Consider the following 21,460-nt stretch of genomic DNA (forward strand, 5'->3'; position numbering starts at 1 on the left):
AACTTATGAAGGTCTGATAAAATCTGAATAAAGCCAATCAATCTAGGAAAAGTATTTCAGATGGCATGGGCTTAGCTAGACTAGTCCAGGTTTTCAACGTAGAATTAAAAAAAAAGTTGGTGTGGTCCAGTTGCCAGAATATTGAGGTAAAATATCCGTATCTGGCGCCGATTGATTAACATTCCTCATTCCACATTCCTTTTTTTAAAAAGATTTCACAGTTCATAATTTTTGCGAAGTTTTTTGAGACAATTTCATCAATATAACAATCAAATACGGCTTAAACGGGAGTAAAAGTGAAATGTTTGTTGTGAAAGTGGTATTGTAACGTTGAATTGAAATATCTTATTTTGAACTTTTCTCATCGATTAGATTTTTCCAAATATTGAAAAATTGCTTAGATTTTCTCAGTTTTTTTTTTTGAGAATTTCCTGACTTGAATGCTAACTGGATGAATTCAGGAATTCTAAACCTAAAGACAGATTCATTTACGACATTTCTATGGTTTTGTGCATCATGATGTGTTGTCATTTATAAATCATTGTTTAAAGTATTCCTTTTGATTTTTTATAGACCATAAGTTGATAATAAAATACTCTAGGAGACTTGCGATTGCGACACATAGGGCTATTTTCACTACCAAACGACTATTTCATATTGTGGAGTTTGGCTTCATAAAGTAAGAAATTGAAAAATTTTTTGAATGGAATTTTAAAATTTTGCCCTTTTGAATTTGTTAGCTGAGATTATGAGCTTCTAGCTAGAGCCATCTCGAATGCCCGGGGCGTTGCACAGTGGTTTGACACCAAATAGATGTTAGAATGTAAACCTTGCTAAAACATTTTTTAATTCGACTCACATCTAATATTTTAAGGAATGATTGGAAACGATATTTTCCGGAACTTCCAACTTCTGTTTTCAAGATAAAAAAAACTAGAACAAAAATCCAAAAAACTATCTGAAATCTGAATATATGGTTTCCAAGCAATAGAAAACGATCCCAAAACTCAATTAATTATGTATTTTATATACTGAAGTCATAATTGGCCATCGATCTAATAGTTTTTGATAAGAAAAACATCTTAAGTCTTGTGAGTTGCTTAATTTCATTAAGTGTTTTTTTTATTTCGAACCACTGTGTTCTGTAGGAGACCACGTGGTCTCTGTTCGGCAGACTGCAATGCAAATGCTGTTGGCACGCATACCAATGTACCTTCGATTCATGGTTCCCAAATAGCGATTTTGGCATTTAAAATGCTTGGATATGACTTTTAGTTTGTCGAATCACTTATGTTCTCCAACTTATTTCGAAGCTTAAGTTGATAGAAGCGATCTTATCATACAACCCAATTAGTATGAAAACATTTTTGCGTGGTTTTAAATGAATTTTAAGGGAAAACATCAGCTCAAAAATACCTCTTTAATGAACATGTATTTTTTCCAGCTTCCAACACTGGTGGTGTATTTCGATTGAAGTTGCATGCCAAGAAAAGGAACAAAATAAGTTTTAAATTTTTATTCAAAGCCTAAATAAATATTCATTCTTTTGTCTCTCTAGTATTTTTTTATTTTTTGCCGAGTTTAACTGTAGGCATGAGTATTTATTGCAAACTTTTCAAATGAATGCCCGCGTTTGAAATCGCATGTGAATTTAACAGTTGCACTAGAAAGGTGAGTTCTTCTGATTTTCATACGATGATTTCCAACATAATTGCCTCGGATGCAGATCGAAAAAAATTAACTACTTTAATAAAGTACAAACAATTAAAAAATTCGGTATGCACAGATTTGAAACAAATTATTCTCTTCGCAATTAAAATATATTCAAAATTTTTTAGCTCAATTTGAATCTGAAAAACATGAAAAGGCATGTTGGCATGCCAAGATAAGGACCATGCCAAAATAGGGCTCACTTACCCTACTTGAGCATTTGATAAAAGTTCTGGTTTTCCTCAAGATTATAGAGGTAAAAAACGCTTTCTCAATTATTTTGGCATTGTGCAGGTATCAAAATTCTACACGAAACTGAATCTCAAAATATCCTGAATAAATAGAAAAAAAAACTTTAAAAGATCGAAAATAAACCGATTGATTCGATTTACCATTTTTTCGATACAGAATCGATAAAAAAAGCCGGAAATTTGAGTTTAAAAGATCGATTTCGCAAATCGATCGCAAATCTTAGTTTGTATAAGGCTGATGTCAAGCTGAGGCGACAAGCATCGCTTTGCGTTATAAATTCCAATAAGAAAGTAATGCAACGCATTGGTATGTCATGCTAGCGCGCCATGGCGCTTTCAAAATTCACTACAAATTATCACTTCTCTACATCTGATAATGCTTGGAATCGTCTCCTTTCTTTCGGGAGCAATTAAAAACTCATCAGATCATAATCCGGATTGCGAAAATGCCGAAATTTCAACCGACAAAATTCTTTTTTTTTTTTGCGGAAACTGAGAATTTATGAAAATTTTCTCGTCGATTCAGATATTATTTAGTTTATTATCACAAATTTGGACGGATCTACGAACTATTGTGGTTAAAACCGTGGTTAAACCACAGATGAACAGATGTACAAGCTCGAACAAAAAATCTTCAGAAACATGTGTAAAATTTCCAGTGCTGTCTTTTAATGAAGCCGTTAAATAGTGACGAAAAACAGAGCCATCTATTGCTTGATTTGTAACTTTTGAACGGCGCAATAGATGGCATTGTTTCTATATAGCTCTTTTGAAGGTAAGAATTTTTCGAAAGGGCGCAATGGTATTTAAACTCATCAATAAATAAATTTAAATACAATTAGATGAATTGCTCTATATAATTAAATGAACCATGAATAAATTTCAGCTGAGAAAAAAAAGCATCATCATAATGTTTTCAATGCAGAGACTGACGAAATGACAGATGTACAAGTTTGAATTATAAAATATCAGAAACGTGTGCAAAATTTCAAATGCTATCATATAAACAAGCCGAATCAACTTTTGAAGTACCTGATTCTTGGAAGAGCGCATCGTAGAAGAATGGACGGCTTCAATATATTCACAACAAGGTCAATTCATCTGGTTCATTTTAACTTGATTCTTTTTACTAAAGAGACTAACAACTTTGAACTAGCCAGACGAACCAGTTATTTTATCCAGTTGAGCTTAAAATTAACAATCCAACGAAGAAATACAGATTCTAGGCTTTTCTGAGCGGGCATTTTCATGCATCATATCTGCTTATATCAAGTGCTTCTAGCTGGTTTGAAGCAATTCGAAAAACAGCTTTAAGCTAAAAATTTTGATATCGCAAATCATAAAGGTGTAACGAATCTTCAACATCAATTTTCTCGAAACTCTTCAAATAGTAATACGACCAGTGATGGTAAATTTCGCCCGTCACGCTTGACCCGATTAGTTTTGTTTCATCAAACGACTGGCACTGTTCTCAATTGACGGAGCCTCACTACTCGCATGACGGATAAAGCACGACAACAATCAACATTTCTCCATCATCGACTGGCGAAGCTCCTACACATCTGTACCAACACGTGAAAAGGATCTATCTCCAAAAGTAAACAAAAACCATTTTCAGTACCTCATGATAGGCCAACAGTTGCCCTACTCAACGGTAAAACCCTTTTGAGAAAATAATATTCCTTTACATTGTAAACTCAATTTGAGTAAAGGATCTATAAACATTCTAAAACCAGAACTGCCATGACATGGATATACATCCTTTACTCCGGAACAATTTTTCGCTACTATTCCGCACACAAACTCAAAATAATTAATTCTACTCTTTATTCAACATAAAAACATAGTTGCAAATGTATGCGAGCTTATAACTAAAGCTAAAAATAAGAAAATAGCAAAGGGTGTATAAACAGGTTAGACAAAATATTACGTGAGCTAGGTGCTATCTACGATAGCGCGTTGTTTTTTCATGAAAATTGATATTCCTCTATTCTAACATGGGATGCTTCTTAAAAATCGTTTGTCTTTCATAAAAACCAAAAATTTGAAGTGATTTTTATTAGGGATTTAAAATAGGTTGTATTTTTTTCAAATGCGTTTTTCTTGATACGCCATATATTGAGATAGATGCTTTTTATGTTTTGGTAAAGATTTGACACTTTATTCAACATAAAAACATAGTTACAAATGAACGCGAGCTTAAAACTAAAGCTAGAAATGAGAAAAGAGCAAAGGGTGTATAAACAAAAGAGACAAAATATTACGTGAACTAGGTTCTATCTACGATAGCGCGTTGTTTTTTCATAAAAATTGATATTCCTCTATTCTAACATATAGGGGATGCTTCTAAACATCGTTTGACTTTCATAAAATGCAAACATTTCAAGTGATTTTTAATTAGCGATTTAAAATAGGTTGTATTTTCTTCAAACGCGTTTTTCTCGATTCGCCATATATGGAGATACATCCTTTTCACGTGTTGGTACAGACATGGTCAAAATTTCTCCTGAGAGTGACTGGCAAATCTCTTCACACTTCGATCGGCTGCTGACGGCAGGTCCAACTAATTGAACGACTTGCTGGCAGAGAGCAATAATAGCAATAAAAAACTGAAAACGAGCTTGCTGGCAGGAGCAACAATAATAATAAATGCTTTTCTTGTTCTTCTCAGTCATCTTCGGCTTGCTGGCAGGAGCAACAATAATAATAAATGCGTTTCTTTTTCGTCATCGGTCGTTTGAATGCGATTCCTTGACTAGGTTATTATTTTAGCTTCAAATGAATGGGGAATGAATGACTGGCAAACGAAGTGACTGGTCGTTAAGGAACAGTCATTTGAGTTTGACGGACCAAGAGGCTTCACAGTCACAGCTTCACGCCTCATGACGATGATATTTGCCAAGCCTGAATACGACCTTTTCATAATTGACTAAAAGTTTGTTATTTTGTTTTGTTTACATTTCATTTTCTTCTTGACAGTTCTCTCTGGTGTCCTTGGAGACATCTTGTGGCTCAATCAAAAATCATAAAATTAGTTCAAAATGGTCGTCAGGACTTTACACATTTTTCAAGGCTTAGGCTGATGTCATGCTGAAACAACTAGCAACGCGACCTACAACGCAACGTTCACACGACTAACCAGCTCTCATTTGATCTCCATGGAAATCGCGCAGACCTGTCATACTGGTCGCTTTGTATAGCGCGACCAAACTGATGCCAATGTGTTTTGTAGCGCGACTAGTAGGAAATCCAATAGGAATATTGTTTTTTCTCGATTTGAAGCAGTGATTCCGGGTTTTAAGCACAATAGTACGAAGATCTGTCCGAACTTGTGATAATAAACTAAAAAATATCTTAATCGGCGAGAAAATTTTCATGAATTCTTAGTTCCGGCAAAAAAAACAAGGAATTTTGTCGGTTCAAATTTTGGCATTCTTGCAATCCGGGTCGTGATTTGATGAGTTTTTGATGACTCCCGAAAGAAAGGAGACGATTCAAAGCATTATCAGATGTAGAGAAGTGATGATTTGTAGGGAATTTCAAAGTGACAGGTCGCGCCAGCATGACATACCAATGCGTTGCAACGCAATCTTATTGGAACGTTGCGTTGCGTTGCGTTGCTAGTTGCTTCAGCATGACATCAGCCTTAGCTTATACATCAGTTCATCAGTGGTTAAACCGAGAAAAAACAACATTCCCATTGGATTTTCTACTTGTCGCGCTTCAAAACACCCTGGCATCAGCTTTGTCGCGCTTTCCAATGCGCTCAGCATGACAGGTCTGCGCTTTTTCCATGGAGATCAAATGAGAGCAGGTATGTCGCGTGAACGTATTGCGCTGCTTGTCGCTTCAGCATGACATCAGCCTAATAGTTTCAAGATTTTCATGCTTTGGGCTCTCATACAAAATTTACACAAAAATGAACACAATTCTTACAATTTTTAGGTGATTTTTACGAAAATTGGTTATCAGGAATGATTTGACATAAGAAGTTGATTCATCATGCAGAATGACCTTTCTCGCGAATAATACGGATGGCTCCCACACAAAACTCAAAGAATAATCGACAAAACTCATACAATTTTCATGTGATATTTTTGAAATTCAATACACAAGCAAGTTTTAACGCAGCCATGTTTTGACGCTGAAAGAGGATTTATTGAAACAAATGAGGTCCTTTTTTTGTGGCGTTTAAATAGCTCGGGGAGCTGACACTGGAAATGAAAATTAGAGATAGTTTTTGGAGAAGAAAATTTTAAAGTTTAGAGTAGGCAGCGTAGAATAGTAAACGATCATGAGACGTTGGTTAGACCATCATGGACTTCATTTTATCCATTCCGGCTGGATATGGACAGAATGCAGTTCAAGATCAACCCACCACTCCTGATACCAGTTGGAGGAAGGACAAGGGTGGGTTCGAGACTGGCCTCTACTTACTCCCCAAGCATCTCACCTGTCGGCAACTTATGGGATTCGAACCCAAAAGTTTTTCTTGCCGATACCGGGAATCGAACCCAGTACGCCTGGGTTACCAGACTCGCGCCAGCCTATCCACTAGACCACATCATCGCTTCTTGAAACAAATGAGGTCCTTGAAGCCAAAAGGATATGAGTGCAGAAAAGCTTATTTAGAGAAAAAACGTTAAGCTGTTGCGTTTGGCCATTTTCCATATATTTTTCGAAAATTTGAATTTTTCTTTCCAACATAAAGATGTGCAAATAAAATTCTAAAAATCTGAAAAAATACCAATAATTAAGTTCGAAAGATGAAGAATCGTTTGGCATTATAGACTCAAAATTCACCATTTTTGTACATATATCCCTTTGGTTCTGAGGGTCCCATAATAATTCTTATACATAGAAATGGAAGAATTTTCTTTGTGACACCACGGGCGGTTAGAATGACGTGAAATTTGGTACCTACCAAGAGTTTTGGGCCTAGGTTTGTTTGTAAAATAGTTTGAAAACCTTCCTACCTTGGGAAGGGGTCCCCCATAAAAAATCTGCATAAAATATGTTACAATTCTTTTTTTCGAATTGATCGGATGATTTTTATAAAAATTTGTTCACATGTATGTTTTGACATGAGAAGTTGATGCTGACCCTCGTCATTTTTCAAGCGGGGGGTCCCAACTAGAAAAATCGACAGAACTCATACAATTTTTACATGATATTCAACAAATCTGGTACACTGGCAAGTTTTGACAAGAAAAGATTGAGGTAATGTTTCACTTTTGAAGTGAGGGGCTCCCATAAAAATCAATATAAAACTCAGCGCAACTTAAAATATTTTCAGCCGATGTTTATAGACATTGATTCAAAACCAAATTTTGACAAAATCAATGATTTATTGTACCAAATTAGAAAAACGAACAAGTTGAAAACGGGTGATTCTATGAACGTGAATGTTAGCATCCGTTTATATTTGTTATTAGATTAGACTTATTCTTTATTAAGTGAAAGCTTAACTTTTTTCCTCATTCAAAACGGTGGAGCTCCGCACAAAATCAGTAAAAATAATACACAGCTGGAACAATTACTAAGCGATTTTCATAAAATTTGAAACACAAAAAGCCTTGATATTTAAAAATTATGCACTTCTTTAAAAAAATCTTTTTTTAAAGAGGGGGAATAAATGCATCTTTTACTAGAGCAATATTTAAAATTTAAATAAATTTTAAATACATTTAAAAAATTTAAACAGTTTTAGGTGTTTTTCATCAAATTTGTTCCAGTCATTGTTTGCATGACTAGATTATTTCCATTCCATCCCATTTTAAAAACTTGAGGGTTCTCATAGGAAATCAATTTTGGAAAATTTTCTGAAAATTTGGCGTAACAAGAAGAGGATTTATCGTATTAAAAGATAACTCCACCTTTCAAAATGTTGAAATCACTCAAATAATTGGGATCGTATGTTGATCATGGATGCACGCATTCACCGCAGTTTAATCAAAGTATGATTTATAACTTACAAACAAAAAGGGTTTTCTTACCTCCAGGCATTTCCGGCAGAAGGTATGCTGACATGGTAGAACCTTGGAGGACGTATCCAACCGCTCCAGACACACGGAACACTCCAGCAGATCGTTCAGCAATCGTTCATCCATATCTCGTGCTGAGGGATTGCTGAAGATTACCACAACGATGATCTAGCTGTTTCCGCAGTAGTATTGGTTTTAGTTATCCTCAACATAACTCTTCCAGCTTGAATCCTGAACTTTTTTTTTCTCAGTGGAGATTTTTTTATGTTGCTCTCCCGTATCGTCGTTCCACAAAATCTGTCCCCGAGGCTATCAGGCACAATTCAGAAATTTTTACATCCCACCATCATCATCATCGGCATCGTCGCGTTGCTGCACATTCTCAAATTGCCATATTACTTCTTCCTTGCTTTCCCGTTTTTAACTTTTTTTTAATAATTCACTGTGCAGTCGTTGGGGAACCTTCTTCTTCTTCTTCCTAAATATCCGAGGGGAGAAAGCATAAGCGATTCGTCGTTGGTTTCTTAATTTTCGGTATCAAGCCTACAATTACTGCTGGTTATGATTATTGCACAATATCGAAACGGCCGCCCGCGGGAATTGAACTCTTGCCACCCCACTATTGCTCACAACCCAGGAACCAGTCCAGGTCCTGGTACTGGGTATGATATATGTATATTCCCATCGAACGGATGATGGGAGTTGGCACTGATAAATAAAAATAAAACTCTCGAAACCTGTAGCACCAGATTCTGGCTGGACAGACTTCTTTCCAACTACTTCTTGCTGTGGCCACGGCCATCATCATCTTTTTCTTGATTGCACACACATAATATTGGAAAGCCCCCAGCAGAAGCATTAACTTTTGCTCGTTCTTCGCCACTTGCTCTTTTGGATTCTTTGTGGACACCTTCTTTCCTTTACCCCGCCCGTCCCGTGTGTATCAACTAACTGAGGGGAGCTTCTTGGTTACCTTCCCAGCAGGAATTGGGGCTGCAAGGGGTTAGAGCCACCACACTCACACATAACATCTACTACGAAGCTATCCAGCTGAAATTCCAACTTTAGGCAACGAGAAATTCTTGTGGGTTTTTTTTTGGAAAGGCTTCCTTTAAGCTCTCTATTTTTATCAACCTTTTTTCTGGAAGGATTTATAAGGAATTCTCTCTCTTACAGTGACATTTTTGAATTGCTTTTTATGAAGAAACTATTAAGAATTGAAGGCTGCCTCAAGAAGGAAAATTCCCCGGATGTATCCGTAGGTCTTCCCCCGAAACATGGCTCACACACAAAAAAGTAACACCTTTTCCATCTCTTCAACATGCCTCCTTTCCCCGTCTTTTCGTCAACATTTCATCTACCAAACCCCTTGGGAAAAGATAACATCTCGATGAGCCAGTCAAGCCAGAATCGATGGGAATCGAAACAAACGCGTTTGCATAACTATTCCACCAGCCAGCCCACAGGTCAATTCCACCCGTCATTATCGACTACCCGCCCCATTATTTCCCGGGGATAAAAATACAAGAAGGGCAAGGAGACGACGTCAAAAAAAGACCGACCGAATCCGAAAGTTTTTGAGCAATTACACCATTGCTGCTGCACCACCTATATGGGTATCTCTTGAGAGGGCAGTAGCAGCAAATTTTCATTAATGGAATTCCTTGGCCCCGTTCTCGCGCCTCTGGTTGGCTGGCTGGCAAAATGGTTTCGGGAACCTAGGAAAAACGGTAATACCTACATACACTTAAGAGTAGACACCAGCCACCAGCCGGAGTGAAAGAATGTGGTGCTGCTGCACTTGAATGGGATTTTTTTTGCTGTTCCTCCAGTTCCCGAATCGCTTCTCGCGTCGCGATACGCACCACCAGCACAAGAAGTTTTAAGGCAGATCTGCTGCTGCCACCACCAACACACAACCGGAACAGAGAACGAGGGGAACCACAAACAGCGCAAACACGACGACCGCGAAAATGATCCGATCCGCCCAAGGAGGCATTTTGAACTAAACTGAACTGAACTGGACGGACGGACGGAACGAATTTGCTGCTTGCTGGCTGCTGCTGGCTGGGGCCGACTGGGACGAATTTTGAGAACAGTTGAACGGTTCGAATAACCGCTAAATGGGAACTGGAAACTGGATCGACAATTTTGCTCGTGTAGGTGTGTCAGTCTTGCCAGTTTTTTCTTTGGCCTATAATCTGAGAAATGAAACGAAAATTATTGAACATTGAATGATTGAATATCGCAGTTTTAAAACGAACTTTTCATCGTGATAAAATTTACCCAAACGGATATCAACCTCAATAAAATTCAACAATAATCATTTCACAAATAATGCGTAGATTTCATTGGGTGATCCGCTAAATTCAATGATTCTATCAATTCGTAGATCTGGCAACGCTGATGGTTTTCCGTTGTTCCTCTCACGGAAAATAATAAAAAGGTAAAATTTACCGTGATAGCAAGGTGAACGCTCGTGAAAGCCAAAAAGGTAACTTCTACTTCTTCGAGGTGAAACTCACCTCACAGCGATGTAAAATTTACCTGAATCGAGTATGGAAAAAAGGTACAATTCACCAAGAAAAAAGGTAAACCCAAAAAATCTTACCTCGTAGCGAGGTGAAGTTTACCTGAATTGAGCTGAATAAAAATAAGGTAAAACTTACCTCGTATGCGAGGTGAAGTTGACATGGATTGAGCTAAACAAAACGGTACAATTTATCTAAAAAAGTAACTATTTGCCGAACCCGTTTATTGAGGTTAAGCTGTTTTGTCGTTCAGGAAGGAAGTTTGCTTCGTGCCCAATATGTGATAACCGGAGCAGAATGGTAAGTATTTTCTTAGATATCATTTAGTTGTGCTGGTTCTCGTCATAGAAATTGGTTTTTGTTTCAGATCGACCCACAGAGCTTCGAGGTGTATTCCACGACATCCGTGATACATTAAAATAATAAAAATAATATAATGTAAAAGTCCCTATTTATTTCAAATAAATATCAATTTTTGAATGAATTTTGTTTATATTTTCATTGAAGAAACCAACCAAACCAACTGGCATTTACCTTATAGATCAGTGAATGGGAAATTGGGAAAACGTTTATTTACTATTTTGCTAGGTCAGTCTCGTTTGAACTACGGTACGTTGCACATCGTGTGTGTGAGCTGAATCGAAATCTAATTTATTTTTCTTCTCTCCTTCCACACGCTATTGTCGAGCGGTGCAATGACCCACAACGATACACCAAGGTCATCGAAAAATGAAGTTCGAGTGCGGAAATATCACGAAAATTATGCTGGGCCATATCTCGTTATGGCTGAAACAAATGTCGGAAATATATCTGCTGCGAAGATTGCTAAAAGTCTGGTGAAGAAATTTGGTGACGATTTTATACGTGCTATGCCGGTTTCTAAAACCAAAATGAAAATTTTGATGCGATCGAGGGATGCTACTAATGAAATAGCAGGCATCGGTACCTCAAATGAAGTGCGTTTTTTTATCCCCCAACGGCTGGTGGAGTGCCTTGGGGTAGCCTATATTGAGCCGGATATTTGTGATGAAGAATTGAAGTTTGCTAATGCGTACGATAAACGCAAGTCGAATCAAGTTGATAACCCGGAGATAGTTCATGCTCGTCGTGTGCTTAGAAAATTAGCTGATGATAAAGAGGAAGCCCTGTTTACGGTGATTTTTACTTTCGCTGGGCAGAGTTTACCTACTCACATCGAGTTGAATAGAGTGCTTTATTCTGTTAAGCAGTACATTTATCCTGTCCGCCAGTGTGGTTACTGCTGGCGCTTGGGACATGATAAAAAAGGATGCAAGAGTGCTAAACGCTGTAACCAATGCTTGGAGCAAGTGGGCGGCGAAGATCATGCATGTGAAAATAGTGAGCCCCAGTGCGTTAACTGTTTGGGCTCCCATCGGGCCAATGATCACAAGCTTTGTCCGAAAATAATTCAAAAAAAGAAAACCGATAAAGAGCGGCGCGACACTTTTTCACAAGGACGTGTCGATTGGTTTTGTGGAACAACTTCAAATGAATCATCAAACTCACTAACTATCATCTCCCAACCAACAACAAAATCCACCGTGGCAGTTGCTTGCCAAACAAGTAATGTTGACAAGAATGGGTCTAATCCTTCCAGCAAACGTCGTCATAATGTCGATTCGGACGATGAGCTTCCCCAACTTGAAGTTAACATTTCTGACGGGGTTTGCGATTCGATCCGATCGACGATTGAATCTACTGAGGTCATCGATATCGTTGCAGAGGCTCTGGAAGTTCCTGAGGAAGATGTTGAAACTCGACAAAAAATTCAACAAATGGTTTTGGAGAGAATTTCGGATGTTGTAAGTGATAAAATGAAAGGATATTTTGCTAATCTCAGATTATGAAAAACACCACACCGAGCACTTTAACAGCCACCGTTCCTCTGCAATGTCTACAATGGAATTGTAGAGGGATAAATAGTAAACGCTCATCTTTAATCCAGCTCATAAATACACACAATATCAATATTTCGCTTTTGAGTGAAACACATCTCGACAATCACACAAACTTTAGTCTACCGCAGCACACCATTTTTCGTAAAGATCACAGACGAAACTCGATGGGCGTAGCCATCGCGATTCGTTCAGAACTGAATCCCGTAGCATTTCCTATTGCACTGTCAGCGGATATTCAAGCCGTTGCCTGCCAGATCAAATACATCTCCGGGTTGATCACTATTGTATCTGTGTACATACACCCGCAAGCCAACATATCGCAGACTCAGTTTGATAATTTTTTATCAACCGTTCCGAAACCGTGCATCATTGGAGGAGACTTTAACGCAAAACATCACCTATGGGGAAGCGATCATGGAAACACACGTGGAGACCGTCTTCATCAAGCCATCGAAACATCTCATCTCGTCATTCTCAACAATGGTCAGCCAACTAGGTTTGATGTAAACCGGTCGTGGGGCGCAATTGATATCACGCTGGTTTCTTCGAGCCTTAGTTTGTGCTTCGACTGGGAGGTTTTGGATTCACCAAATGGAAGCGATCATTTTCCGATAGTTTTTCATTCGAGTACTACATGCGCGATGAAATTCTACTCTGGAATCAATGTTCGGAAAATCGACTGGGAACGTTTTACCGGAAGCCTCGAGGAATCATTCGTCGAAAATGGAGAACCGGATAGCTTTGATGTCTTCTTTGAGCTGATTTGGCAAGCACTGCGCAGATCCTGTCCATCAGTAAACTCGAACCACACTCGCCGAATACCGCAACCCTATTGGGACGAAGAGCTAACAGAAGCGAAGAAAGCCACCAGAGTTGCTTTCCGCGCTTGGAAACGAGAGCTGTCAACCGAAGCTTACGAAGGGTACGCTAATACAGAACGAAGGTTCAGAAATTTGGTACGCGAGAAGAAGAGGAAAAGTTGGCAACATTTTTGTGATAGTTGTGATAGTTCTACGTCCCTCACAACCTTATGGAGGATGGCTAGAAGATTCAAAGGGCGCGGAGAGCCATCAAAAAACCTTAGAATTTCGGACAATTTGGCCAACGATGTTTTGGACAAGTTGGCTCCCTCATCTGCCAAAAATCCACCCCCGGCTTTTCTACAATGTTCGTGTTGCCCTCAAACTGGTTTACCATTCTCAGTATCGGATATTCAAGCAGTTTTAAAAATCGGTAAAGATTCGGCTCCTGGTTTGGATGGTGTTCCATATTCCGTCATAAATCATCTCCCATGGGCGGCGCTTAGTCAGTTGCGAAAAATCTATTGCCAAATTTTTGCTTCAGGAAGAATTCCGGAAAGCTGGAAAACCTTTAAAATTGTACCGATTCCTAAAAGTGGTCATGATCCGATTTCTCCTTCTGCTGTTCGCCCAATCGCGTTAGCTTCATGTTTTCGCAAAGTGTATGAACTCATAATCAAAGATCGACTAGAACATTTCATCGAAAACAACAACTTATTCCCTTCAGCTATCAACGGTTTTAGGAAAGGACGAGGAACAATGGATGCGTTGTTTCCCCTGATTAATGAAGCTTCTTTAGCTTTGAAAAGAAGAGAGCATGTGGTGATATGTAGCCTCGATATCAAAGCCGCCTACGACAACGTGGAAATTAATGTTCTGGTCCGCGAATTACGCTCATTAACAGTCCCTGAATGCCTAGTAAGAAGTATCTTCCATCTTTTTGAAGAAAGGAATTTGTGCATTTCAAATGGATTAGATTCAATATCTAGGACAACGTGGAAAGGCCTTCCTCAGGGATCTCCACTAAGTCCGTTATGCTTTAATGTTGTGATCAGTGGATTGATCAACAGTGTCCCTCCTGATGTGATAACCGTAAATTACGCCGATGACACAACAATTGCTGTAAGAGGAACCTCGCTGGAGCATAGTTGCGAATCTCTCCAAAGGGCAGTGGATATAGTTGTGGAAAATATTTTCGACCTTGGGTTAGAACTTTCGCCCACGAAATGTAAGTGCCTTCTGATCTCGACACAACAATGTGATAATCCCCCAGAAATAAATATCGGCGGTTGCACTTTGGAATACGTCAGATCCCTGAGGTTACTCGGCATGTACCTCACACGAAATCTGTCGTGGTCGTGTCATATTAGAGAGGTACAAAAACGTACGGCTCCGTATCTTAACTTTCTACGAAGCATATCGGGCCAGTCATGGGGAGCACATCCAGCAGCAATGTTAGCTATTTTCAAGTCATGTGTGAGATCAATATTGGAATACGGTTCCATATTTATGACGGAGTTAACACAAAAAGAAGCCATCGTTTTGGATAGACTACAATGGGCAGGAATTCGAATCTGTTTGGGCTCCACAAAAACCACCCACACAGGTTCACTCGAAGTGATGGCTGGTATTATTCCGCTGCAACAAAGAAGAGAACTTGCTGTCATGCGTTTTGTAAATAAAAGAGCGTCACTTTCTTCTTGGCATGGTCAATACTCCAGACCGATCTTGGAAGGTGGCTTAGTGGCTACGGGAATACACCGCGCCATAAGAATGCTTAACGAATTTATTCCACTTGAACAGCCTCTAAATAATCTCCCATGCTACATGGTCAACCGTGAAGTTGTAAGAACAATAATATCCATTGATCTCACTGTTAAACGGTTATGTTCAGAACACCAGAACTCATCGGCAGCTGATTTGGTTTCAAACTATCTCTTGGAAGTGTATGCCAACGCGAAAATCTTGGCAACTGACGGGTCGAAAGATATACACGGCACAGGTTATGCTGTGGTAAATAGTTTTGGAGCGCCTGCAGAAGGGATCAAACTCGACAGTAAAGCATCAGTTTATATGGCAGAGCTTCTAGCAATCAGGCATGCTGCGAAAATGATCGTAAGCCTTCCTGTTGCTCAGTATATTATTCTAACCGATAGTTTGAGTTGTCTCACGAGCCTTAAAAAAATCAACATCAATCAAAAATATCCCGTTGCTTGGTACGATATAAAAGCTTCCATTCTTGAAGGACAAAGAATGGGGCACGAGATCCATCTGATATGGGTTCCGTCTCACAGAGGTATTCCAATGAACGAGTTGGCAGATCAAGAGGCGAAAAGTGCGTGCATCAATGGTGGTACAGCAGATTATATTTTAACATCATTCGACATCCAGTTTCCGATTCGGCGTACAACAGTGCACAAATGGCAAGCAAAGTGGAATGCAGGAACTAAAGGACGTTTCTGTCACAGCATCATCTCTAACGTTTCGCTCCAACCATGGTTTAGTAGCTTGGATCTCAACCGCAGACAAATTGTAATCCTTTCCAAATTAATATCAAATCATTCACGGCTCCCTGCTCATCTGACTAGAAATGGTATCCTATTGGACGCGACGTGCAGTTGTGGCGAATCCATCGCAGATCCTGATCACATTATCTTCGCATGCAGCAGATTTGAAAATCTTCGTAGACCTATTTGGCGAATTTTAATGAAAAAAGGAATTCCACCCGATATTCATTTGATACTAAAAAAGAAAGACATTGAATTATATAAAACGATAGCTAATTTTGTAATTGAATGTAAAATAGACATGTAAGTAGAAGAGTAATTAACACTTGGCCGGTTATGTTATAGAGGTAAAGCCAATAAAAAAATTAAAAAAAAAAAAAAAAAAAAAAAATTTTGCTAGGTGAATGCGAGAAAGGTAAAATTTACATTTTTGCTAGGTGAATTGTAGAAAGGTAAAATTTACCTTTCTGCTAGATGAATATAAAATAGGTAAATTTTACCGAGAAAGATGGGTGGAAAAAATTTACCTCGCTTCTTGCTAAACTTTACCTTTATTTTCCGTGTATATTATATTTACCGTGTATCACATCAGCTGATGTGCGATGATATACACGGAAAATAAAAAAGGCAAAAATTTGCCGAGAAGTATAAAGTCTTTTTTTCAGCTCGATTCAGGTAAACTTTATTTAGCTACGAGCGTTCATCTTGCTTATTGATTATTTTCCGTGTCACTATAATTGATTCAGTTTAATAATTATTAATATGTACTTTATGAAGATCTATAGTTTCTGATAATGCCGGAAAGTTTGCTTGGATTTTGGATTAAAAATTTCGAAATCAAATGTCCGGATTTTGCCAGTTTTGGTGCAAAATTCTTAACTGGGTATTAACAGGGTGATACACACAAACTGTTGTAAATCCTCCGATATTTACAGTTTTGAAGTGAACACTTAACTCAGTGTTTTTGTTGATCAACAAACAACAGTTTAAAATTTTATCAAAATTTTGAGCAATAAGTGTTTAAAAAAATTTCTAATAATTTGTTGTTTGTAAATGTAATTATTCCGTCAAGCAGAAGCAATGGATAGCAATTTGGTGTGTCGGTTGTGTTTATACAACAATCAAAATATCCTGCCGATTTTCGGAGATCGTCAGCGTGAAGTCAAGCTCCACGAAAAGTTGCAACAGTATTTGAATTTGGCCGTAAGTACACCCAAATTTAAAATTTCTTTTTTGGATTATTCCTATACGATTCATTATTTTTAGGTGCGAGAAACGGATAGCGTTTCCAAGTACATCTGCCTCAAATGTTTCCAAACGGTGGAAAACTTCCACACGTTCTACCAGGAGGTAGCCCAAAACCAGACAGTTTTCGCCTACAGCACCCAACCCGGAGTGATTAGCGTTATCAGTGATCAGGAATCCCACACAACCTACATCCTGCGGGAGGAAGAAGTTGATGGCGTCACATGTGGGTCGGCACCATCTCAGCCCTGCTTGCAGGGGAACGATGACTTGAATCTGTCATATCAACAACAGCAGTTGCCTTCGTCGTCCAGCTCCTCCGTGAGAGTTTCGTCAAAAGCAACAAGCTCAACAATCACGTCCAAACGGCATCCGCCAACTGGTGGTAAATCGCTTGCCGTCAGTGTTGATGTATCCACGGTTCAAGTGGTGGCTTCCGATTTACCATCGTACGATGAATCCCAGAAAAGTAGACAGGAACAGATGATACAGATCACGGTACAACATCCGCAGCATTCACAACCGTCCGAACTTGATGATATTCGGGACGGTCACATGATCAACAGCATTCAGGGTATGCGTTATTTATTATTATTCAAGATATGTGGTATGTGGATTTGTTGGCTCAGTTGGCTGTCACCAACGAAGGTCCTCTTCATTTCCTGTTCATGCGAAGCGATCGAAAGAGTCCGAAGAATATGCCAGGTACATCCAATTTTTTTCTGATTTCTGATGGACTGTCAATACGGCTGAAACTGTAAAAGCAGTCATACTATGCTCAATAATAATAATAATAATAATGATGACTGAAGAAAATTTAAAAGATTGTGTATAAATCACGGCCGTAAGTTCAACATAAAATTAAAACAGACTGTCTTTTTTGTGTTTCTAAGACAGTTGCAGATTAGATGCATTATGTTGTCAATTTATATTGACTTCAATATGAGGATTCAAAGATTTACAATTTGTTTCACTTTCAGTTGTTGTCTTTTCTGATGATATAAAGAAAATTTTCAACAATAAATTTAAGCCCAAACCCGATTGAAATTGGCAGGACATACACGTGTGCCTGATCTATTTGATAAACAACTATTGAAAATTTTCAGATGATTGTTTTTATACATATTGTGTCAAACAACTTATTGATTTTTTTTCAGACGAACATGGAACACTTAGTGGAAACTTAAAAATCGAACAGAGACATGATGAAACGGATGGGACACCCGAAATGGAATTGGGTGAATTCGACCACGATGATGACGACTGCGACGACGACGAGGACGAAGACGAATATGACGAGCATGAGGAGGAGTACGTGTACGAAGAAGACGAGGAGACCTCTTCGGAACCTTTGAGCTCGACCCTGCAAAAGGTTGCATTTCCGAAAAAGTTTATCCAAGATCATAAACTGACCGTACGGGGGAAGGAGCTGTCCAGCTTGATGGCCACTTTCTACAATTTGCAGTGTGAGCTGTGTGGCACCGGGGTTAAATTCGTGGACATGGACAGCTATTTGGCGCACTGTAAAAAAGAGCACGGTATCAAGGGATACGTCTACTGTTGCCAGAAGAAAATCTATAAGCCTCAAATGATGGCAATGCATATGGCAAGACACGTTCAACCGGAAGCGTTCCGTTGCAAGGAATGCGGAAAGATGTTGACTACTCAGAAGATATTACTATATCATATTCAGAATCACAGACCCGAAGAGGAGAGACCACTCAAATGTGAGGTTTGTCCTCGTAGATTTACCTATGCCAGTGCTCTTGCGTTGCACAACGAACAACATCTACCGGAAGACAAAAGGAAGACGTATCATTGTGACGAGTGTGGTCGAAGTTATCATTCGGTGAAAAAGTACTCCCAGCATCTTCAATCCGCCCATTCCATTTCTGAGCAGGTGGTGTACGTTTGCGACATCTGTGCCAAACAGTTCTCATCGCGAGGGAATCTCAACTACCACCTTACAACTCATCAGCCAAAAATCCACCAAGTCCAGTGTCTGGAGTGTGGCAAATGGCTCAAGAATAAGCTCTGCCTGCGGAAGCACATGATCCAACACTCGGAGGTGCGGCACAAGTGCAACCAGTGCGACTACTCGGCGCTAAATATGCAGTGTTTGAGGAATCACGTGCGGGTGCAGCATTCCGATGTGAAACCGTTCGAATGTACGGATTGTGGCAAGACTTTCAAACTGAAAAATACCCTGCTAAATCACATGGTGCAGCATACCGGGGTGAAGAAGTTTAGCTGCGAGTTTTGTAACCGTACGTTCGCTTCCAGCGGGAATTACTATTCTCATCGGAAACGCATGCATCCGCAGGAGCTGGCCATCCAGAAGATGCGAAAGGAGGAGGAAGAGAAGTATGATTGTTGTCAATAGTTTGTTCATGGTAAAAATTTTAACTCTTTTTCTCTTGATTTCAGTGAGTTCCGAAAGAAATCTATACTGAATAAGGCCTGAAAGAAAAAACGCGTAACATGATTTTTCGGAGAATTCTACAACGGATAAGTCCAAAAGTGTTGTCCTACATTATTAGATGGTATTGTATTGTTTTCGAAAATAAATCAAATATCTTAACCGCAAATGAACCACATAGGGTTTTGACCCACAACTGGTACTCGAAAATCTGTCCCTAAACGAAGACTTCACTCACTCGCTTAGTCTTCCTTGAATTTGCCCCCGTAGAATGGGATGTAGGTAACGATCACTCTCCAGTCGGTCAGGTACAGACCAACAAGGCCAGCGGCGCCTCCAAAGCCCATGGCGGAAGAGATCCTGGAAGGTAAAGCAAATTATTTCATTTTTTTCATCTTATGTGCTATATAGGTTTTAAAATATCGTTTTCCCAAATGACCAAGTTGTTTAATATGCTTAAAAATGAATAAAATAGAATTTTCGTCCCAAATCTAACTGTGAATCAATGAGCTGAAGTTTACATTTCCCAGAAAAAATTAACCTGGAAGTTGAAGCTCTTTTTTAAATTTATTACTTGTGTCAAAGCTTGTTTTGAATAAATCAGGAAAAAGATTGACCTTCAAATTTACAGTTCAATCTTTATACGCGATGATAGTAGGGATTTAATTATTTAAATCCTAAATAAAGGTACCTAGCACCATGGCCATCCCAGTAAGTGGCCCTAAGTAGTCAAAAAGAATTTTTTTTGGGTAGGTCCTATAATCCTTCATTTCATGATTTTTTATTTTCCCCTTAATATAATTTACAGTTGGAAATAATGAGTAAGTACCTACATCAAGAGAAATAAAAAAAGGGTTTTTTTTTCCTTTTAACTGTTGCAAAATTTGATATTTTATGAAACGAGAGGTTTAAGAAAATTCTCTGTGCAGCATCAAAACTTCTATTTTGAGATATGTACTTCAAGAATGGATTCGTATGCAGATGAATTTCTGGTGTTTGAGATACAGAACAAAATGTTTACGGGTCGAAGCTTGGATGCATCGAAGTCTGACCTGCGACTTCGACTTGGGAAAATTTACAAAATAAGTTTTTCAAATGACCCTTACTCGGGTCTAGATATTTACAAGCATTTTACAGATTTTTGTTTTGATAATTTTTCTTTCCATTATATAACCCAACATTCAGGAATATTGTACGTAAAATGTAGCTTATCTCATTCAAATAATTTATCATAAGTCAACCATTGAACTTACCATTTGGTGGCCTGTTCGGCTTGTTTCGGTCCCAGCGGAATCCTCATGATGGTTGCGGAAGGAAGGACGACGATTTACGGGTTACAAACTTCCCGGAAAAAATTCAGAACTCGCTCGCGGACTGCGACGGGAAAATGCTGCTGTGCAACTCGATGACAGGCTGTCGCTGTCTGGCTGTCAATTTGGTCTTAACTGCTCGATTTCGAGCAGTTTTAATAATGACGACTGGCAGCAGTAAACAAAAGGAATTTGACAGCATACGGAAGAAAACGCAGGAGCGTGCTTCAGTTTTTCAAAATAATTTATTAATAAGTAAATCTACTAGACTGTGTAAATCTTTATTCCGAATCCGAATTTGTAATCTGATTTCTGAATTCAAAGTCTGGATCTTAGTTATGATTATGAAATTAAATTATGAATATAATGGAATATCGAATCTTAATTTTTGAGTTTGAATACTGATTCTAAACATTAATCAGTGATTGTATCACAAAATCAATATGATATTGGAAAATCAGAAGATAAACACTTTGTAAAGAAATGAACATATTAAAGATGCAGAGCAAATTTTGGATTCGGAGTTCAAAGATTAGAGTTTTGGTTTTTTTCTCTAAATTGATGAATTGTGAGTTCAGAATTCAGAGTTATCGGATTACGATTACTGAATTTGTATTTCAAAATTCAGACTTTTGAGGTTTCGACTTTTGAAAAACTGCAGAATACTGAATTCCACCTGTCGTGACTGGTGGGTCCTAAGCGTTCCAACAGCTATTATTGGGCCTTATTCTGCGAGGCGAATGAAGTGACTCGGAGTCACATTAGTCGTAGTCACGTGACTATA

The 21,460-nt window shown here is 38.6% G+C and overlaps 2 protein-coding genes and 1 long non-coding RNA gene across 6 annotated transcripts in view; 1 reads left to right on the forward strand and 2 right to left on the reverse strand.

The window, feature by feature from the left end:
• LOC129744090 (E3 ubiquitin-protein ligase SH3RF1-like) overlaps positions 1 to 9,968 on the reverse strand; it is a 61,084-nt gene extending 51,116 nt beyond the window's left edge. Inside the window, exons 1-2 of one of the 4 annotated variants that reach the window (XM_055736454.1) lie at positions 9,691 to 9,968; positions 7,958 to 8,423 (exon numbers count right to left, since the gene is read on the reverse strand). In XM_055736454.1, coding sequence (XP_055592429.1) covers positions 7,958 to 8,071 — 114 coding nt within the window. In that variant the 5' untranslated portion in view covers positions 8,072 to 8,423; positions 9,691 to 9,968. Of the gene's footprint in view, positions 1 to 7,957; positions 8,654 to 9,686 lie in introns of all 4 variants that reach the window. The other 3 variants (XM_055736453.1, XM_055736455.1, XM_055736456.1) reach the window with 3 other exon arrangements.
• Positions 9,969 to 16,680: 6,712 nt separating this feature from the next.
• Positions 16,681 to 19,539, forward strand: LOC129745757 (GDNF-inducible zinc finger protein 1-like). Its single transcript, XM_055739083.1, has 4 exons — positions 16,681 to 16,905; positions 16,969 to 17,521; positions 18,105 to 19,311; positions 19,375 to 19,539. The coding sequence occupies exons 1-4, from the start codon at positions 16,783 to 16,785 to the stop codon at positions 19,409 to 19,411; spliced, it is 1,920 nt and encodes a 639-aa protein (XP_055595058.1). The 5' UTR covers positions 16,681 to 16,782; the 3' UTR covers positions 19,412 to 19,539.
• Positions 19,469 to 20,819, reverse strand: LOC129745759 (uncharacterized). Its single transcript, XR_008737178.1, has 2 exons — positions 20,620 to 20,819; positions 19,469 to 19,726 (listed from the first exon to the last, which is right to left on the reverse strand). It is a non-coding gene; the product is annotated as an uncharacterized LOC129745759 (long non-coding RNA).
• Positions 20,820 to 21,460: the final 641 nt, after the last annotated feature.

This window comes from Uranotaenia lowii, chromosome 2 (genome assembly GCF_029784155.1).
Source record: "Uranotaenia lowii strain MFRU-FL chromosome 2, ASM2978415v1, whole genome shotgun sequence".
NCBI lineage: Eukaryota > Metazoa > Arthropoda > Insecta > Diptera > Culicidae > Uranotaenia > Uranotaenia lowii.